At 51.2% G+C, this 17,263-nt stretch overlaps 1 protein-coding gene and 1 long non-coding RNA gene across 5 annotated transcripts in view; both read left to right on the top strand.

Moving 5' to 3' along the window:
* Col16a1 (collagen type XVI alpha 1 chain) overlaps nucleotides 1-10,274 on the top strand; it is a 52,878-nt gene extending 42,604 nt beyond the window's left edge. For all 4 annotated transcript variants that reach the window (XM_087904558.1, XM_087904557.1, XM_087904556.1 and 1 more), the window contains 13 exons: nucleotides 494-538; nucleotides 711-755; nucleotides 1,053-1,106; nucleotides 1,500-1,553; nucleotides 3,726-3,776; nucleotides 4,067-4,156; nucleotides 5,575-5,610; nucleotides 6,581-6,625; nucleotides 7,378-7,566; nucleotides 7,899-7,965; nucleotides 8,641-8,817; nucleotides 9,081-9,158; nucleotides 9,886-10,274. In XM_087904558.1, the coding sequence (XP_087760684.1) occupies nucleotides 494-538; nucleotides 711-755; nucleotides 1,053-1,106; nucleotides 1,500-1,553; nucleotides 3,726-3,776; nucleotides 4,067-4,156; nucleotides 5,575-5,610; nucleotides 6,581-6,625; nucleotides 7,378-7,566; nucleotides 7,899-7,965; nucleotides 8,641-8,817; nucleotides 9,081-9,158; nucleotides 9,886-10,088 (1,134 nt within the window). In that variant the 3' untranslated portion in view covers nucleotides 10,089-10,274. The remainder of the gene's footprint in view (nucleotides 1-493; nucleotides 539-710; nucleotides 756-1,052; nucleotides 1,107-1,499; nucleotides 1,554-3,725; nucleotides 3,777-4,066; nucleotides 4,157-5,574; nucleotides 5,611-6,580; nucleotides 6,626-7,377; nucleotides 7,567-7,898; nucleotides 7,966-8,640; nucleotides 8,818-9,080; nucleotides 9,159-9,885) is intronic.
* A 1,161-nt stretch (nucleotides 10,275-11,435) lies between these two features.
* Nucleotides 11,436-16,604, top strand: LOC125400321 (uncharacterized). The gene is made up of 2 exons (XR_007231923.3): nucleotides 11,436-14,190; nucleotides 14,303-16,604. It is a non-coding gene; the product is annotated as an uncharacterized LOC125400321 (long non-coding RNA).
* The last annotated feature ends 659 nt before the right edge of the window (nucleotides 16,605-17,263 follow it).

The raw sequence follows: 17,263 nt of genomic DNA, 5'->3' as shown, positions 1-17,263 counted from the left end.
CTTCTCCCAGGTGGCATCAGACTTTCCAGGTCTCTCACTCCTTCTAATAGAGTTAGCCAGGTTCAGTGTATTGGTCTCAGCAAAGACCGAATGGTGACAGAGATTACATTTATATTCCAAAACTTGGGCAACTAGAGAAAGGAAGCTAGGTTCTGGGGAGAACCAGGCTGTAGCCACGACATGCCTGAGCAGGCCCTGGCTCCTTGGTTGAGTTTTTTCTGGAGAATCTGTGGGAGATGGGAACATGGCATACGGGGAACATCGAGGTCAACTCCTATCCTTAACCAAAGAAAGAAAGTCAGGGCCTACAGAGGGGCTGGGACTCATTCACAGTCCCCAGCCAGTCAGAGGCTGAGCCAGGCTGAGTTCCCTCTGCCTCACATGATGTCCCCACCAAATCCTGGGATGGGAGACTCGGACAATCAGAGGCAGTGGGGAAGGAGTTGGGTGGAGGCCAAACCAAACTTCCTCAATGTTCCTTCTTTTTCCCTAGGGGGACCCAGGTCCCGCTGGCCCTCCTGGACTCATGGGACCCCCGGTAAGTTGAGAGCGGGAAGGAGCCAGGAGCTCCGAGCCTCCTCCCAGCTCTCCTCAGCCTCCCAGTCCTCACGCCATGACTGTGAAAGACTCCATTGACTAGGCCTGAGCAGGAGGGTGTGGGGAGCATCTCAGAGGAGGTAAGAGGAACATCTCCCTGCTTTTTCTTCCAGGGTTTCAAGGGGAAAACAGGGCATCCCGGCCTCCCTGGGCCTAAGGTAAGGGGGACTCTGGACAACAGGTGTCCCTATTCTCTTCAGCCCCAGTGCCAGGCAGACATGGCAACCCAGCCTGGGTTCAGGATGTCGCCTGGCCCCAGAATGAGATGTTACTCCAGCACCCTAGCTTCCTGAGGCCACTAGGGCCTGCCGAACTGGGTCAGGACTCTGCCACCTACCAGCCGAAGGGTGCCAGAGACCCTCTGGTCAAAGCCAGGGCAAGGTGGCAGAGTTCACTTGATCCAGGCTCAACAGAGGGTGGAGATACAAAACTCCACTGTCCTCTCTCTCTTTTAGGGTGACTGCGGAAAACCAGGTCCCCCTGGCAGCAGTGGCCGGCCAGGTGCAGAGGTAAGGACTGGGGTTCTGTGCATACTGCTGACACACAGCCTTGGCCTCCGCTATGTCCCAAGATGAAGCCTCTTCTTTCCTCACAGTGGCAAAGTGACTGCCTTCTCTCCTTGGCTTTCTGCTGTGAAATTTCACCCCACACTGCATATCTTGACCCTTCTCCATCTTGAGAGCTATAACTGGTCCCCTCCCTAGAAGGACAATTGGACAACCATCCAAAAGACAAGCCTGGTCTTCTTAAGCCGTAGAAGGCTAGGGTCTAAGTTCAGAGCTCTGTCCAGCTCTCTGGCCATTGCTGCATGCCGCTGCCCTCAGCCCGCTCCTACCAAGCAGCCACGCATATGCAGGTCAATTGGTTTCTGTGTCACCTCTTTCTTTCTCTGACTCCTGCAGGGTGAGCCTGGTGCCATGGGACCCCAGGGACGACCAGGACCTCCAGGTCATCTTGTGAGTTAAACTGGTTTTGTCTCTGCTTCTATGAATTAGGATGCCCCTGGGGGATGGGGTAGGCTGGTTATGCCACAGTAGCTGCCCTAGCCATGCAGAGGTATGAGGGGTTTTAGACTCATCTGACTCGGTGGTTTTTGCTTTTCGCCACTTTTGGGGTTCACTGTGCACACTCACATTTGCTTACCAGACATGAGTCATTCAGTTAGTCAGGAAGGAGTTATTGATGATCTGCTGCAGATCAGGGCCACAGCACCCAGTCAGACAGACAAGGGCCCTTATCCACAGGGCTTCCCAGCAGGCGCAGGAAACATGCATCTGAAAGGTTCAGGTGATGAGGGGATGTTGCAGGGAAGACCTGGGAGGTAGGGAGCGTTAGGACAGCAGTCCCCAACCTGTGGGTTGAGATATCAGATATGGGTGTATCGGATTCATTGTGATTCATAACAGTAGCAAAATCCCAGTGACAAAGTAGCAATGAAATGATTTTATGGTTGGGGGTCCCCACAACATGAAGTATTAAAGGTTGAGAACCACTGCTTTAGGGGAACTCTTGCTGGAGAAGGGACACGGATACACAGAACCAAAAGCAGCCGGGAGCTTGATGTGTCTGAGGGACCTGAAGACCGTCACACTGGGGTAGCTTGATACATGTGTGACCAGAAAAGCTGAACTTTGAAAAAGCTACCTCTGGGGTGGGTTCAGACAGGCATACCCAGGAAAGGGCTGGTAAGTGGCAGGTGGGTGGCTGGGTGGTGGGAAGGGAGAGGGAACAGAGGGCTCAGGAGATCTGGGATGCACTCAGAGGTGGGGAGCTCGCTTTGAAGCAAGGGCGAGCTGAGTGGTGGAAAGAGAGGGACCAAGAAGTTCTGCTGAGTGCCTGGGTGGGCAGGTGGTGGTTTTGCCATTAGGGGGAATTGGAGAACATGTTTATTTAGCAATGCTGTATTTTTCCATCCACTTTTCTCATCAGTGACACAAATGACTGCCGATTGTGGCCTTTGATCAGTGTGACGGCACCAAGCCGACAGGGCTCCCGAGAAAGCAAATCCACTGGCGTGCTAGTATAGCATGGCTGTATAATTTTCAGGAGGCGTTTGGGAACATTGAAAATAGCTCATGACAAAAAACAAAAAAAAACAAACAAAACAAAAAAAACCCAGGAACTCTCAGGTCACTGTTTTGTGTATCTCAAGGAGTACAGAGGCTCTGTTCTGGGGACCCCAGGTCTCCCCTCCAGTCCTGTTCACATTAAGTATGAAAGAGTCATACCCTGGACGGTGGGCCTGGTAGAGATTCCGTAGGGGGGCTATGGGTGAGGACCTGATGGGCTCCCCTGTCATTCCTCTCTTCAGCCCTGGTCCCTGCTATGTGCTGGTCCCAATGAGGATCCCCACCCCAGGAGTCTTACATGAGTAGTATAGGCGCTATGGCGCCAGAATGTTCTGGAAGGGGTGTGGAGGAATGTGCTCTGGGGAGGAGATGAGCACTCTCGGGTTCAGAGAAGGTATTGCTCTGCTGAAGGAGGTGAACTTTAGACTGTGGGCGTCTCAGATACAGCCCTAGCAGTGTCAGGAGAGGACGACCCCAGGGGTTAGCGTGTCGTTGCTTCTCAGAGTGTGGGGCTCCAGAGCTTTCCCATGTGGATGCTGAGTCAGCCTTTTGTTCTGTCCCCAAAGGTCTCCCACTTCTGTGATATGAAAAAGGGCTTTGGAGATAGCTGGATTCCCTCCTGTGAATGTAGGGGATGGGGACATGGTCTCTGGTACATGTTGTCCCTGCCCTTCACCTCTACTGTGTAAAACCTGGCTGCTGGTTTTACCTCCTCCACAAAACAACAGGAGGCTGGGCTGCCTTTAGGAAGCACAGGGTCTCGGGAGAGGTCCCTGCTAGTGGTTTGTTCTCCCCTGCCTTTGGCCTCTGCACCTCACAACCTAGGTGCACCCATCAGCGAGCACTGGGCACACGGTCCTGTCTATTCAGCCCCTCCCACCTCTGCTCTGGAACCAGAGCTCCTGGTAGAAGTTCAAGTGTAAGATCAGAAGGAAGGAGAGATTTCAGGAGGAGAGCAGAGCTAATGCAGTGTAGGGATGTTCCTGCTGCCGCCTACACCCCCTCCAGCCTGGGTTTTCGGCTAAAGCCCTTACCATGCCTTGACTCCCCTGTCCCTAGGGGCCACAGGGGCCTCCAGGCCAGCCGGGTCCACCTGGGATCTCCACCATGGTGAGTGTATTTCCTCAAGGAACATTAAACATGGCCTTTTCTGCTGTGGGCTCCTTCCAAAGCCAACGGATGGAGAAGGTTTTTGTCCTCCCTCCTTCTTAACAGCAGCCCCTCACTTGTCCTAAAGATCTCCCTTCTGGGATGAGGCAAAGGGTAGTTCAAGGCCATCCTAGGGTCATCTGCCCCTGTGGAGCCTGGCCCCTGGAACATGGTGGTGGGGCTTGGGTTCTGCCTCTGGACTTGTGGGTTCTGCTTCTCCTTTCCCCGCTGACTTTCATCCTATTTTCCAGGGCCTGAAAGGAGATCGGGGAGCCCCTGGAGAAAGGGGTTTGGCAGGCCTCCCAGGCCAACCTGGCACTCCTGGACACCCCGGTCCTCCGGTAAGAGTCCACATCTTATAGCCCAGCCCAGGGGAGAGGACTTGGCTTTGTCCACTACACCTGGGATCTCTAGGAAAGGAGAGGGTGTTCGCATGGCAGGGTGGCAGCATGGCCTGTGTCTAGGGATTGTATTGTATCCTGAAAGACAAGCCCTGCAAGCCAGCACTGAGCCAGCGGCACGCAAGGGCACTGCCTCTGAGGATGTATCATCAACCTAATGCAGATCCCTTGACGAAGTGCCAGAAAGAGAAGGTTTGGTCCATGTGTTGGCCCTGCCCCTGCCCCAGTGGAGCTTGTCAGTAACCACAAAAAGTCTTTGAAAATGTCAGGAACCAGAAATACTGTGCTATTACTGTAACTTTCGGAGCGCTGCAGAAGCCAGACTTGATCTCAGCCCGTTTAGCATTCAGAGTGATGCTATATTGGTCACTGACTGTGCCGAAGTGAGCCTCAGCTTATGTTGGATGTGTGTTTTCTCTTAATGTGCTCTGCAACACTATTTGGAGGTCCAATTGTCTCTGGGGTTTCAGATGAGGAAATGAGGGTTCAGTGTGACTGAGCTGATGGCTCTGAGGTACACAGCTAGTAAATGGGAGAGCTGAGACTTGATCCCCAGCCTACTCCACTGCAAACTCTGCACCCCTTCGCCATTGCAAATTTTGCGCCCTTCACCAACCTGCGAAGCTTCCCCTCTGTAGAGGTCTAGACAGGTAAACCACATGAATGGAGCTGATTGCTGGTCTCGGGGATGTAAAGGTTCTGAGAAGCCAAAGAAAGGGGCCCAGGTCTCTGTGACAGGGGCTTTCCCACCAAGCAGACTTTCCTCCAGAGCACAGTAGCAATCCAGAGCTGGTCGTTACTCTCTGGTGAGATGGATGACGACATTCTATGTGGACGTGGTCACTGGGCCTATTTCCCAGAGGGCCAGAGGTCAGCACTCCCGCTCACTGTGAACTCCACCCCTGGGGATGTCATCCCTTCAGGCTCCCTCCCTCCCTGCAGTCTCAGGAGCTGCCAGGACCCTGGATGCATCTATTCCTTGACCTGCAATCCCAGATGTTCCTTCTTCAGCAGCCACCAGAAAGGCCTGGGAAACTCAGGGGGAGCAGGGGCTGGACAGCCCTGAGCTGTTGTGGTGTCATGGGGGAGGAAGGAGGTCAGCTTGTCCTGGCCAGTCTCACTGAGGACAGAGGCTCACCATTCATGCGGCCTTTCAGCAAGCATTTAGTGCACAGTGAGAACCAGGGATGCACACAGTTCTCAAGGAAAAAGACACCTCTGCTCTAGCTCCGGCAGGTTGGAGTGGGGGTAGGAGGAGCTGCAGGATCAGGGTTCCTTGATAGAACAGAGAGGTATGAGGGAGGTAGGGTGGGGTTGACTGACTACTCATTCTGTTTCTAATGCTCTCTGCTCCCCAGGGTGAACCTGGGTCGGATGGTGCGGCTGGCAAAGAGGTACAGTTACGCTGCTCTCTCTTCCTCTTGGGGACATTTCCTCTTGGTCCTCATCTTGTTCTATCCCTCATTCAGTAAGCATACACCATGGGCACAGACTATATCCTATAGAAACTATACCCATAGTTTCCACATCCAGAAACTCAACCAATCTCTGGTTGATTGAAAATATTCAGGGAGAAAAATGCATGTGTACTGAACATGTACAGACTTTTTTTTTTGAGACTATGTACCCATGCTGGCCTGGAACTTTAGAGAGCCCAAACTGGCCTCAACCTTATGATTCTCCTGCTCCAGCCTCCCTAGTGCTTATAGGTGGCACCACCACTCCTGGCTCACCTTTTCCCCCCATCACGATTTCCTAAACGGCAGCATTTACATTGGTCACTATTGTTAAGTAGGTCAGAGGTGACATAGAACACACAGATGGGTGCACACAGGTTAGAGTCAAGTATCACCCCATTTGACAAATGGGACTCGAGACAGACTTAGGGATACACGGGGATACCGGAACAGTCCCCTACAGATATCCAGTGCCAATTACAAGCAAGAAGCTGGCAACTCTTGTTCTAATGGAATAAGAGGACCCTGTTTCTGGTCAGAAAGAGAGAGCAATGATTAACAGTCTCCAAACAAACGTTCCCTGAGCCCCCGCCCCCGCCTTGCCCTCTGCTCTTTCAGACTGGCCTTCCCACTCTGACTTCTTGTCACATCAGTTCATCTGTGACGAGGGATCAGCCAATGCTATCAAACAAGGCCATGCCCCCGGGGACATCATCCTCCCTCCCAGCTGTCAGCCCCCTCTGGTTGGAAGGGAAGCTGTCATCTCTTCTCACACAGCCCAGCTGGACATAACCAGGGTCCTAGGGTGGAAAAAGGTGGTCCTTCTCACTGCACCTTCCCTGCTCCCACCCCAGGGAGCCTCAGTGATGCTGCCCAGACTTGACCCCAAATTTCTGCTTTCTTATAGGGACCTCCTGGAAAGCAGGGGCTCTATGGACCTCCTGGCCCAAAGGTGAGCGACCTCTGGCTGGGTTTGAAAAGAGTTGCAACTGTAGCCACAGAGGAAGCCTAGGGTGGCCGATAGGCAGGAAAGGGAGATGTGACCTCACCTGGGACTGTCTCATCTATATCTTGGGGAATGGAAGTCTCACTAATCCCCTAATCATGGCCCACTCTGGCTCACTCCAGGGCCTCTGGCTTGGTCTAGGGGTAAAAAGAAGTCCCTGGACAGACACTCCCTTCGCCTAGGCACACTGATACTAGAGTGTGGAAGCCATGCTGTGGGACCCCAGGAAGGACTCCTAACTCTAACTGGCCATGAAGGAGGAAGGCTGCAGGAAGGGCAGGATCATTCAGCAGAGAAGAGTAGAGGGGTAATCATCAGGGTGCTGAGGCTGGGAAGGCTTTCCAGACAGCAGATTCAAGCAACATAGTAGAACCAGAGAACCAGAGAGTGATGGGCGGCTAGAGCTAGCAAGGACACAAGGCTGGGGAAGGTGTGAGGATGACGTTATGGTCTTGCCTGGGCAAGGAAGGGGACCTTCCTATTGAGGGTATGTGGGAGCCATGAACATTTCCCAGCCAAGGGTGATGCGAGCATTGCCTTCCAGAAGCACTGCTCTGGGAGGTGGTGAGACAGAGGAGCCTGTATCGTCATGGCTGCAGCTCAGAGGGAGATGCTGGGCACGTGGGGAAGGGGCTGACACACCGTGACAGACTTGGAAACAGTCAGTAATGCTGTACTATGACTTGCTGTCTTTGTAGGGTGACCCAGGACCTGCAGGACAGAAAGGCCAAGCAGGAGAGAAGGGAAGATCTGGCATGCCGGGGGGACCTGGCAAGAGCGGTTCCATGGGACCTATTGGGCCACCAGGTCCTGCAGGAGAAAGAGGCCACCCTGGGTCCCCGGGGCCTGCAGGGAACCCTGGACTGCCTGGTTTGCCAGGCTCTATGGTAAGGGGAGGCCAGCAACCACAGGCTGGCACATGGTTACTTGAGCAACTCCTGCTGACATTCTGCAGGAAAGAGCTCAACTCCAGGTGGCTTCTAGTTTTTCATGGGAAAGTGGGGGAGCTTCAGGTGCCCCTCCCACCCCAAGCTGCATTTTAGCACAAAATGTATTGTACTATTTCAGGGTGGGTAGCTCTTTGGATTGAGCCTCTGTGGGAGGCTCCCAGGACCTTTACCCTCTGCTCCATCTTTTATTTCTGGAAATCAAGTCTGTTCACTGGGAAAGGGCCAAGCTTGGACGTCTAATTGAGGCCAGGTTTCTTCTCTTTCATCAGGGAGACATGGTGAATTACGATGACATCAAGAGGTTCATCAGACAAGAGATCATTAAAATGTTTGATGGTAATTGGCAGCCGGCAGGGTGGCAGTGGGTAATGTTTGCCCTTACCAGTCATTTCTCCACCCGGTCCTGCCTTCCTTTTCCTTAAAGCTCCAGTGTCCTCCCCTTCCCACCCTCACACATTTACAGACAGCAGGTGACAGGCATATGCTCACCTATCCATCAGACCTCCCCTGTCACCTGCTCTGTTCAGAGATGAATCGGTTCTCTTCTGCCCTCCTGATCCCCCACTCGAGCAAAGGAGGTTAAGAAAGCCAATTTCAAACGAGCCTGTGCGGAGGCACTTCTGAGGAGAGGGGCGAGCAGACAGAAGGTGCTGCTAGGGTTTGAAGCCTTTTTTTCCTGTCTGTGTGCTGTGGACTCAGGGGAACATGAATGCTGAGCGTCCTGCTTGGGAAAGAGACTTCTCTGGACCACATTCTGAAGCCAGTGGTGGACCAGGGGTGATGGTTAGAGGGAAGAGATGCCCAAATCAGATCCGTGCTTCTGAAAGGTCTGAATGGGAGGGCACATGAGGGCCACAGCACAAGATCTCCCTCGGGAGAGCAGCCCATGCTCCCCAGCCTGATACTTCTCTGCCTTTGGAGGCTGTTCCATGCTGGTGGCATGTCTGCAGCATCTGCAGCCGCTCTGAACACCTGGCCGCCCAGTGACCTGGCCTTTGTCTTTGCTTGCAGAGAGGATGGCTTACTATACCTCTAGGATGCAGTTCCCCATGGAGGTGGCAGCAGCTCCGGGCCGGCCAGGGCCCCCCGGAAAGGATGGTGCTCCAGGCCGGCCAGGTGCTCCAGGGTCACCTGGGCTCCCTGGCCAGATAGGCAGAGAAGGACGCCAGGGTTTGCCAGGAATGAGAGGTAGCTCTACCTTCTGGATCTCTGGGGTAAAGGGTATCTGCAGCTGTGTGTGGGCTGACTGTTGTGATTCTCCCTCTCTCTCTCTCTCTCTCTCCCTCTCTCTCTCTCCCTCCCTCTCTCTCTCTCTCTCTCTGTGTGTGTGTGTGTGTGTGTGTGTGTGTGTGTGTGTGTATGTGTGTGCGCGCGCGCATGTGTGTAACAATTCACATGGCTATCATTTTTCTGCTTAGAGATAGAACTTAACTTCATTTCTGTTGTCGCAGGATTACCAGGCACCAAAGGTGAAAAGGGAGATATTGGTGTTGGCATTGCAGGAGAAAATGGTCTTCCTGGTCCCCCAGGTAGGAGAACCCAGTCTTTCAGACCACGAATTCAGAACAACAGAATCCACCCTCTCATCACCCCCCCACCCCCGCTTCTTTACAACATAATCATTAGAACAGCAAATAATGCCAGGCTAATTACCACGTACAGAAATGCTCCCAGCTCAAGATACGGTGCTAGGGCCTGAAAAGGGAGTGGAGAGAGAGAGAGACACTATCTGCCTCTGTCCTAAGCTAGGCTCGCATGATGCAGTGTGTGCGTTGGGGGACTGCATGCAGTAGGGATCAAAAATCCAAGTCCCAGACCTGTTTGGCATTTACTGGTCCTGTGATGTTGATGAGGTCACTTAAGCCCTCAGAGTCATTCTCCAAGATGAATGGTTAGAGAGTTGAGCGTGGTTAAAACCTGGTGGCCAAGCTCTGAAGCTCAGCTTTGCTACTTACCCCATGGGTATTACCCACGTGCGACTTTTCTGAGTCCTGTCATTCTCCCCGGGAGCTATTTTGTGGATGCAATGATGTATTAAAGGCTCACGATCCCTCCTCCTGATATACAGACCCTTCCAATAAAACCAGCCAGAGGTGCAGCTGTCCTTTTGAAATCAATATGAGGAGTTGGCAGGTCTCAAAAAAAGCATGCTTCAACCTGGCAAATATGCATGAAATGAAGGTGTCACTTGTCACAGCCAATGTCTCTTGTCATCTGGGTCTCCTGACTTTCCTTCTGTGGCTCTTCTCTCCGTAGGTCCTCAGGGACCTCCCGGTTATGGCAAGATGGGCGCAACAGGGCCAATGGGTCAGCAAGGCATTCCAGGCATCCCTGGGCCCCCAGGTCCTATGGGCCAGCCGGGGAAGGCTGGCCACTGCAACCCCTCAGACTGCTTTGGGGCCATGCCAATGGAGCAACAGTACCCACCCATGAAAAACATGAAGGGGCCTTTTGGCTGAAACCACCACCTGCACGGAGATGAAGGACTCCAAGAGGAATTAGTGGGCAAAGCTTACGGACTCTGATGGGTTGTGAATGTTTGTGCTATTCTTTCGTTTGTCGTTGTTGCTGTTAATATTTTTTTAACAATAAAGAAACAAAACTATTTTGTAACCCCATTTCAGTGGGGTTCTCCTGGTGCTGCAGCCGCATCTTCTCTGACATTTGGTCCTAGGGTTATGAAAGGATGTGTCCCTCATGGTCTATGGCCAGTCTGTAGGTTTGTGTTGTGCTAGGCACAGGCTGTCCACTTGCCCTGCTCTCTCTCTAGGCACCGCCAGGGCACACTTGCTTTGGTAGGGAAAGAGGTTCTGCTCAATTTCTGGAGTGAGTCAAAAGCAGGTTCAGAGACCACCGAGACATGCTCAGAAAGGCTGCTCCCTGTCTTTCTGAATGAACCCAGTATTTGCTACCCCATTCTCCTTTGTGTGACCTGAAGCTGAGCCAGCTTGTACCTGGGGAGATGTCTCCCAGTGCTGAGGAGTGCTCACCCACCCAGACTCCCCTCCATGCATGCAGGCACTTCTCAATGCCCCAGTAATTTCATGACTAGAAAACCTGCACAGACAGGAGGAAAGACAGCCTCGGCCCCTGTCCAAGAAGCCAGGGGGTGTTTCTCTGGGAAATGAGATGGAACCTCCTGCCTGTGCCTACGCTGGGTTCTGTCACCAGCCTTCCAGCTTCAGGCAGACTTTTTAGACCGCAAACAGTGCCTTTTGTTATTCTAACATTCGTGGTGCACATCTCAGGCTGGGCCTTCAGAAATAGCTGGGGTTAGATTGTTGAGAAGGGGTCCCAGGCAAGCCACGATTAGATCTAAGCTTGTGGTCCACCAAGTCCACCAGGGGATTTCTATCTACTGTGCCCTCCATAGGTAAAAGGGACAGGAAGAAAAGAAGAAGACAATGCACTGAATATTATAGGAGTGCTCTGTCTCAGGCGTCTTTCTTCTTTGCTCCTCAGATCGCTGGTCCTGATGGGCCGGCTGCCCTGGGAGGAAGCAACAGGGCACATCCAGGGGGACTTCCAAAGAAATCCTATTTCACTGGCCCTGGCTTTCTGGAGGGCTTATTCAAGTTGGATAAACTTCAAAGGGATCACAGAGCAGGCTCAGAAATGTACTCAAAGTCTAGATGTTTATCCAAACTGCCTGAAGCCTTCAAGCCGGCTGTCACATCTCTCCAGAGCTGGCATTTCAGTACATTTTTGAACATTCCCTTCTCTGGTCGGGTACCAGCCTATGGGTGGCTCTTCAGAACCTTTGCCCTATTATTTTTTTCTGGCCTGACACAGAGGTGTGCCCGTGGCCAAACAATGCTAACAGGCAGGCTCCCGAGTCTGCCAAGTGCCTCCCACTCTGCTCTTAGAGCCAGGAGAGTCTATTCTCTTTTCATCTCTCACCAGTAATTCTCAGTTAACTCTGGTCCTAACAGAAAACATTAAAAAGCAAATACATCATCATTGCATTGAAGTTGCAGCCAGATTTTGGACGGTGGGTGAGGACAGATGTGAAAGCGCTCCCATTGGAAGGCTCCACTCTACTCTCAGCCCAGCCTGCAAAGCAAACTGGGGATGGGTCCTGTGACCAGAAGCCTGCTGGCGCAAGTAGAAAGAAAGAGAAGCGAGGACCAGCTGTTGAATCGTGCAGGTTGGCTCTGAAGGCCAGGGGGGTAACTGACATGGGAGACATCAAACGCGTACCCTTTGAGGGCCACCGGGGAATCGATCCTAAGAAGCGGTGCTTCCTTGGCTTTCCTTCCTGAGGCAAATCCATGCAGCTCTTGGGGATTCTACGGCAGGCTAGGGCTTAGGCTTTCGTGCTCTGAGTGGCTGTCTCCCTGGAGTCTGAAATTGCTGTCTTTTCTTGGACCATGAAGAACCAGATGGAAGCTGAATTTTATAGTCTCTTCTTCTGTGGTCAGCAGAAAAAAAAAAATCTGTGCATCTTGCTCATCAGCTCAGGAGCCGTGGGCTGCCCAGAAAACAGGGAGGGGTGCCTTCTGCTCTCCTCGGCAACGCTTCCACTTCCCACTCTGCTCCTCCATCTCCACTTCCCAGTCTGTTCCAGACTTTCAAGGTAACGCAGAGATCATTCAAATTGATGAAGTCTAACTTGAAGAGCCTGTTTCCTCTTCCTGGTTTGTGCCAGGAACTGTACTAGGCTCTGGGGAATCCTGAAACAAACTAGACAGACATGGACTCAGCCCCCACCATGACGACAGAGACAGCAGTTCATTAAATGATTACGAGGGAGGGTGGGACGGTACCCCGTGGCGGGAGAGGTGCATCGCTGTGGGACCTCACTGTCTAGACAGAAGTTGATCCAGGCACCGGGAACAGCATGTGCCAAGGTCCAGAGATGACTGAGCGCAGCAGGCAGGTGGGGAGGCCACCAGCAGTGGGGCTGCAATCCTTAGCACGAGCAATGGTCACACAGTGGGTAACCGCTGGTGAGTTTTAAACAAAGGTTTGCCTAATGAGTAGTTTGCGGATTGCAGCGTGGAGAATGGACTGGAGAGCCCTTAATTTAAGAAGTCCAAGGCTACTGCATATTTATTCTGCAGACAAAAAAAAAAAAAAAAAAAAAAAAAAAAAAAAAAAAAAAAAAAAAAAAAAAAAAAGAATCCCGTGTTGGAAGCCTTGGGAGCTGAAATCCTCTCTTTTGTCAAAATATTTTCCTTCCACCACACTTCAACACAATTCAGTAGCATTCTCGCTCCACACGAGGTCTGTTAACCCTTACAAGAACAGCTCTTTTTTTCTTTCATACTGTTCCCATGGTGCCATGAAGTAAGGGGCCAGGGGCCAGATACCTGTATGCGTTGGTCTCATTTTACAATGGGCTCTATGGAAAGCGGTCCACAAAATCCAAAAGGATTCCAAACTTCAAACCTGGATCTAGTTGGAATCAAAGAGAATTCCATAATGAGGTGGGTGTTGGTGTTCCTTCCCAGCATGCCACATGGGGAGCTTGGCACCCAGCCAAGTGGCATTGGGGAAGAAAGATTTTCCAGTGTGAGGCCTTCCATTACCAAGCTCTGCTTCTCTGATGGTCAAGCACATGCCTTCTGTGATCTCCGGAAAACTCTCACTTCCCCAAGGAAGGCAGCAAGCCAAGCTTTCTCTCTCCTTCCGCCAGAGCTGAAACAATAACAGGAAGACCCCACCCACCGCTGGCTGCTTCAGGTGGTTAAGGTTTGGAAATGAGCTGCTTGTTTTTCTGTCTCTTTCATCTGCCCCTCCAAGATAAACACACCTGGGCCCCCGTTGGCTTTGGTTGGTGTCTGGCTGCTTGAGTGGCTCCTTGGAACCTCCTGACCCCCAAGTAATGCAGACCTCTGGCTGCGAGTTCTCCTAAGCCTTTTACTAGGGTATAAAAATGCAAAAAAATTTCCTGAGGTGGGCGAGGTGGCTCAGTGGTGGCTGGCAACGCTGGTGACCTGTTCCCATCCCTGGACCCATATGGTGGAAGGACAGAACTGACTCCTTCAAGCTGTCCTAAGACCTCCACATACTGGCTTAGGCATGCAAATGCACGCACAGGTGTGTGTGTGTGTGCATGCACAAATGCAATCATAAAAGGATGGACACAATCATAAACGGATGGACTCCTGTGCTACTAAGGAACTCAGACTAAGGCGTCTGTGGAATCAGAGAGGGTGAGTCACATGACCTCACTTCGAAGGCTAGGTGTTACTCTTTGACCTTCAGCCCCTTACTTCAGAACTGCTTCTTTTTTGAGATTTCACAGTTCAGTCCCACCAACAGTTTCTGGAAGACACTATCCGATGAGAAGCTGCGTTTGCTGAAACCATCCTCTTCCCTGGGGCCCGCTGGCTGACTAAAGGCAGGATCAAAGCGTGACGTCTCCACTTTTATTTTACGTGTCTCCTTTTGCTACTTCAGACTTTGGGTCTGGGGCCCGGAGGGCTCAGCAAGGAAACACACCGACTGCCAAGCCTGATGACCTGGGTTTGATCTTCCCGGCCCCACGTGGTGGAAGGAAAGACGTGATTCCACAAAGGTGTCCTCTGACCTCCACAGACGCACGTCGACACATGGGTGAGTGAACTCAGTCACAGCACAAAATAAATAAAATGTAATAAAAACAGGAGTCAAATTCCTGTTCATCTCTGCACGTCAGCGTGTTAATCATTTAAGGAATGTTCTGCAGGACTGGTGATCTTCCCCATTCAAGTTGGAAGACAGCGAGATAAGAGGGACTGAGGCATCTTCAAGATTTGCCATAATGATTGCTGGAGAACGCAATGGGATTGCCAGAGGAGCCACGGACTCCAGGAGGCAGCTTAAAACCATCAAATGAGGGAATTTCAGCCAGCAATCTTCTGCTTGTAATGCTTAAAAATGAGCCATAAGAGTACTTGGAACTTTAATCTGGCCACAAAGCTAAAAGGTATACCGAAGACGGTAAACATTTCAGTCAGATGTCTCTTCCTCGCCTGAACTGACAGCAGCGAGGAGGTGAACTCCATCACACGTGCAGTCAACTGTTGCCTAGCAAACACCCACCCTAGTTTTAGGCCGCACGGGATTGTGAACAGTGGTGTTAACTGACTGCAAAGGTTAAATAATGGTAATAGAAAGTGGCCATTTCTCCCTCGGTTGGCCAGAAAAGTTAGGGCATGCGTTTTGAATCGAAAACTCATCTCATCCTGGGACACACATTTGGACAAGGACTTGAAGTGACCAGTTCCCTCCCCAAAGGGGGCAAAGTGGAGTCATAGACAGTTGTGAGCTACGCATGGTGTCGGAACGGAGCCCAGCTCCTCTGGAAGAGCAGCAAGTGCTCTAACCGCTGAGCCACCTCGTGCCTTCCCCTTCACACACTGCCCTTCCCTTATGCTCTGGTTTTACTCCACGCCCCTAACCTTCTGGTCTCTGAGTCTCTGTTGAGAAAGGCACTGTAGGGAAAATGTCCTCCCTAACCCGAGGCTAACTCATCCAAGGACTAGGGTGGATTTCCAGTTCTCCAATAGACTGCCACCTGCCAGATTTTTGGTTTTTGTTTTAGCCTAGGATGGCTTCAAACTGGGGATCTTCTTAGAGCAGAGTGTTCACACCTTCAGCACTTGGAAAGTGGAGGTAGGAGAAACAGAAATTCAAGGTCAGTTTTGACTATGCAGCAAATTCTAAGCCAGCTTGGGATACACGGGTCCCTAAACGTTGGGGGCAGGGTGTGGCCCAAATCATCCTTTTACCTCAATTTCCCAACTGCTGGAGGATGGAGCTGTTTGTTTGTTTATTATTTGTTTGTTTTTGAGACAGGGTCTCTTGGTGTAGCCCTGGTTGTCCTGGAACTCACTCTGTAGACCAAACTGGCCTCCAGCTCAGAGATCCGCCTGCCTTTTCCTCCCACGTGCTGAGATTAAAGTTGTGTGCCACAACACCTGGTTGGCATCTGGCCCTTACAATGTCCTGTTCCAGACCACAAGAGCAGCACCTAGAAATCTCATATCATTGCCTTAAGCTGGAAGGGACCAACTACTGGTCTGACTCCACCGGTCTTCCTGACTTGTCCTGAGTCACGCTCTCTTGCAGTTGCCCTGGATTCCAGGAATTACAGGTCTGGTTGATAAACGCTGCAGCAACTCTGATACTACCCCGAAGGTTCTGAACCCTCCCTGAGGTAATGATTACCCAGCCACGGCTAGAGCAAGACTGCTTGGCCATGCACCAGCCACCAGACTGCTTGGCCATGCGTTTCTTGCCACCAGCCTTTTGTCTGTTCTTACATAAACTCAGAACTCTTGCTAGCACCTCGAAGACAGAACTGAGGACGCTGGTTCCTCTTCCTTGGCATGATGGCTATACGGAATCAACTTCTTTCCCTTGTTTACCACTTCTTTTCTGTTTTGTCTTTTGGAGTGAGTGGCTGGGCCTGATTTATTGAGTCCACCACACCCAAGCCAGACTCCTGGCCTAGAATTCAACATGACATATTAATAATAGCACCGAGCTGTTAAAATATTCTGAACTTGGCCTGAAATCCTGGCTTCTCCATTAAGTTTTTTAGATTTATTTATGTGTATGATTGTTTTGCTTGCACCTAGGCATGTGAGTCATGTATGTGCAGGCTGCTCTTGGAGGACATGATCGCTCAGAAGAGGGTAACTAATCCCTCAGGAACTGAAATTATGGCTGGTTGAGAACCACCATGTGGGGTGCTGGTAACCAAACCGGGTCTTTTTTTCTTCTTCTCCTCCTCTTCCTCCTCCCCTCTTCTTCCTCCTCCTCTTCTTCCTCCTCCTCCTCTTCTTTTTCTTCTTCTTCTCCTCCTCCTCCTCCTTCCCCTTCTCCCTTCTCCTTCTTCTTTTGTGGTTTTTCAAGACAAGGTTTCTCTATGTAACAGTCCTGGCTGTCTCAGAACTCACTCTGTAGACCAGGCTGTCCTCAAACTCATAGAGATCCACCTGTCTCTGCCTCCCGAGTGCTGGGATTAAAGGCGTGCACTACCACTGCCTCACTCATTTTTTTTTTTTGAGACAAGATTTTGCTATGTAGATCACATTCGCCTTGAACTAGTGATCCTCCAGTCTCAGCCTCCCATATACTGAGATTACAGGGATGCAAGACTATGTTCCAGCTCATCATTTCTCTTTCTCATACTTGGAAAATCATTTAGCTTCTCCAGTCCTCCATTACAATTAGGTAATGACATTTATCTCAAAAGACTGTGCTGGTAATGGAACAATATTGCAGGATTTGCCCAATGTCTCATAGTTAGAAAGCAATCAAAGCACATTGATGATAATAACAACCATGAACACCTCCTGGATGCATGCCAGGCGCTATCCTATGTACTGAGTACAAACACAAGGGCTGGAGAGCTGGCTCAGCAGTTAAGATAGTCTGTTGTTTCTCCAGAGGACCCAAGTTCAGTTCCCAGCACCCAGGTCGGAACTCCATCTCCAGGGGATCTGACACCCTCTTCTGGCCTCCACAGGCACCTGCAGTCACATGCACACACCCACACACAGATACAGACAAGTACATATAACTATAAATACACCTTTACAAAAGAACAGGATAATCCTGCATTATACCTGCCCACCTTATGACATGCATGTAAATCCTAAAAGGGAACTAGTCAACATGACACATTTTATGAGAAAAT

This window comes from Myodes glareolus, chromosome 3 (assembly GCF_982192425.1).
Source record: "Myodes glareolus chromosome 3, mMyoGla1.1, whole genome shotgun sequence".
Taxonomy (NCBI): domain Eukaryota; kingdom Metazoa; phylum Chordata; class Mammalia; order Rodentia; family Cricetidae; genus Myodes; species Myodes glareolus.
The sequence above is the reverse complement of the archived record's forward strand: the minus strand, read 5'-3'. Positions and strand labels throughout refer to the sequence as shown.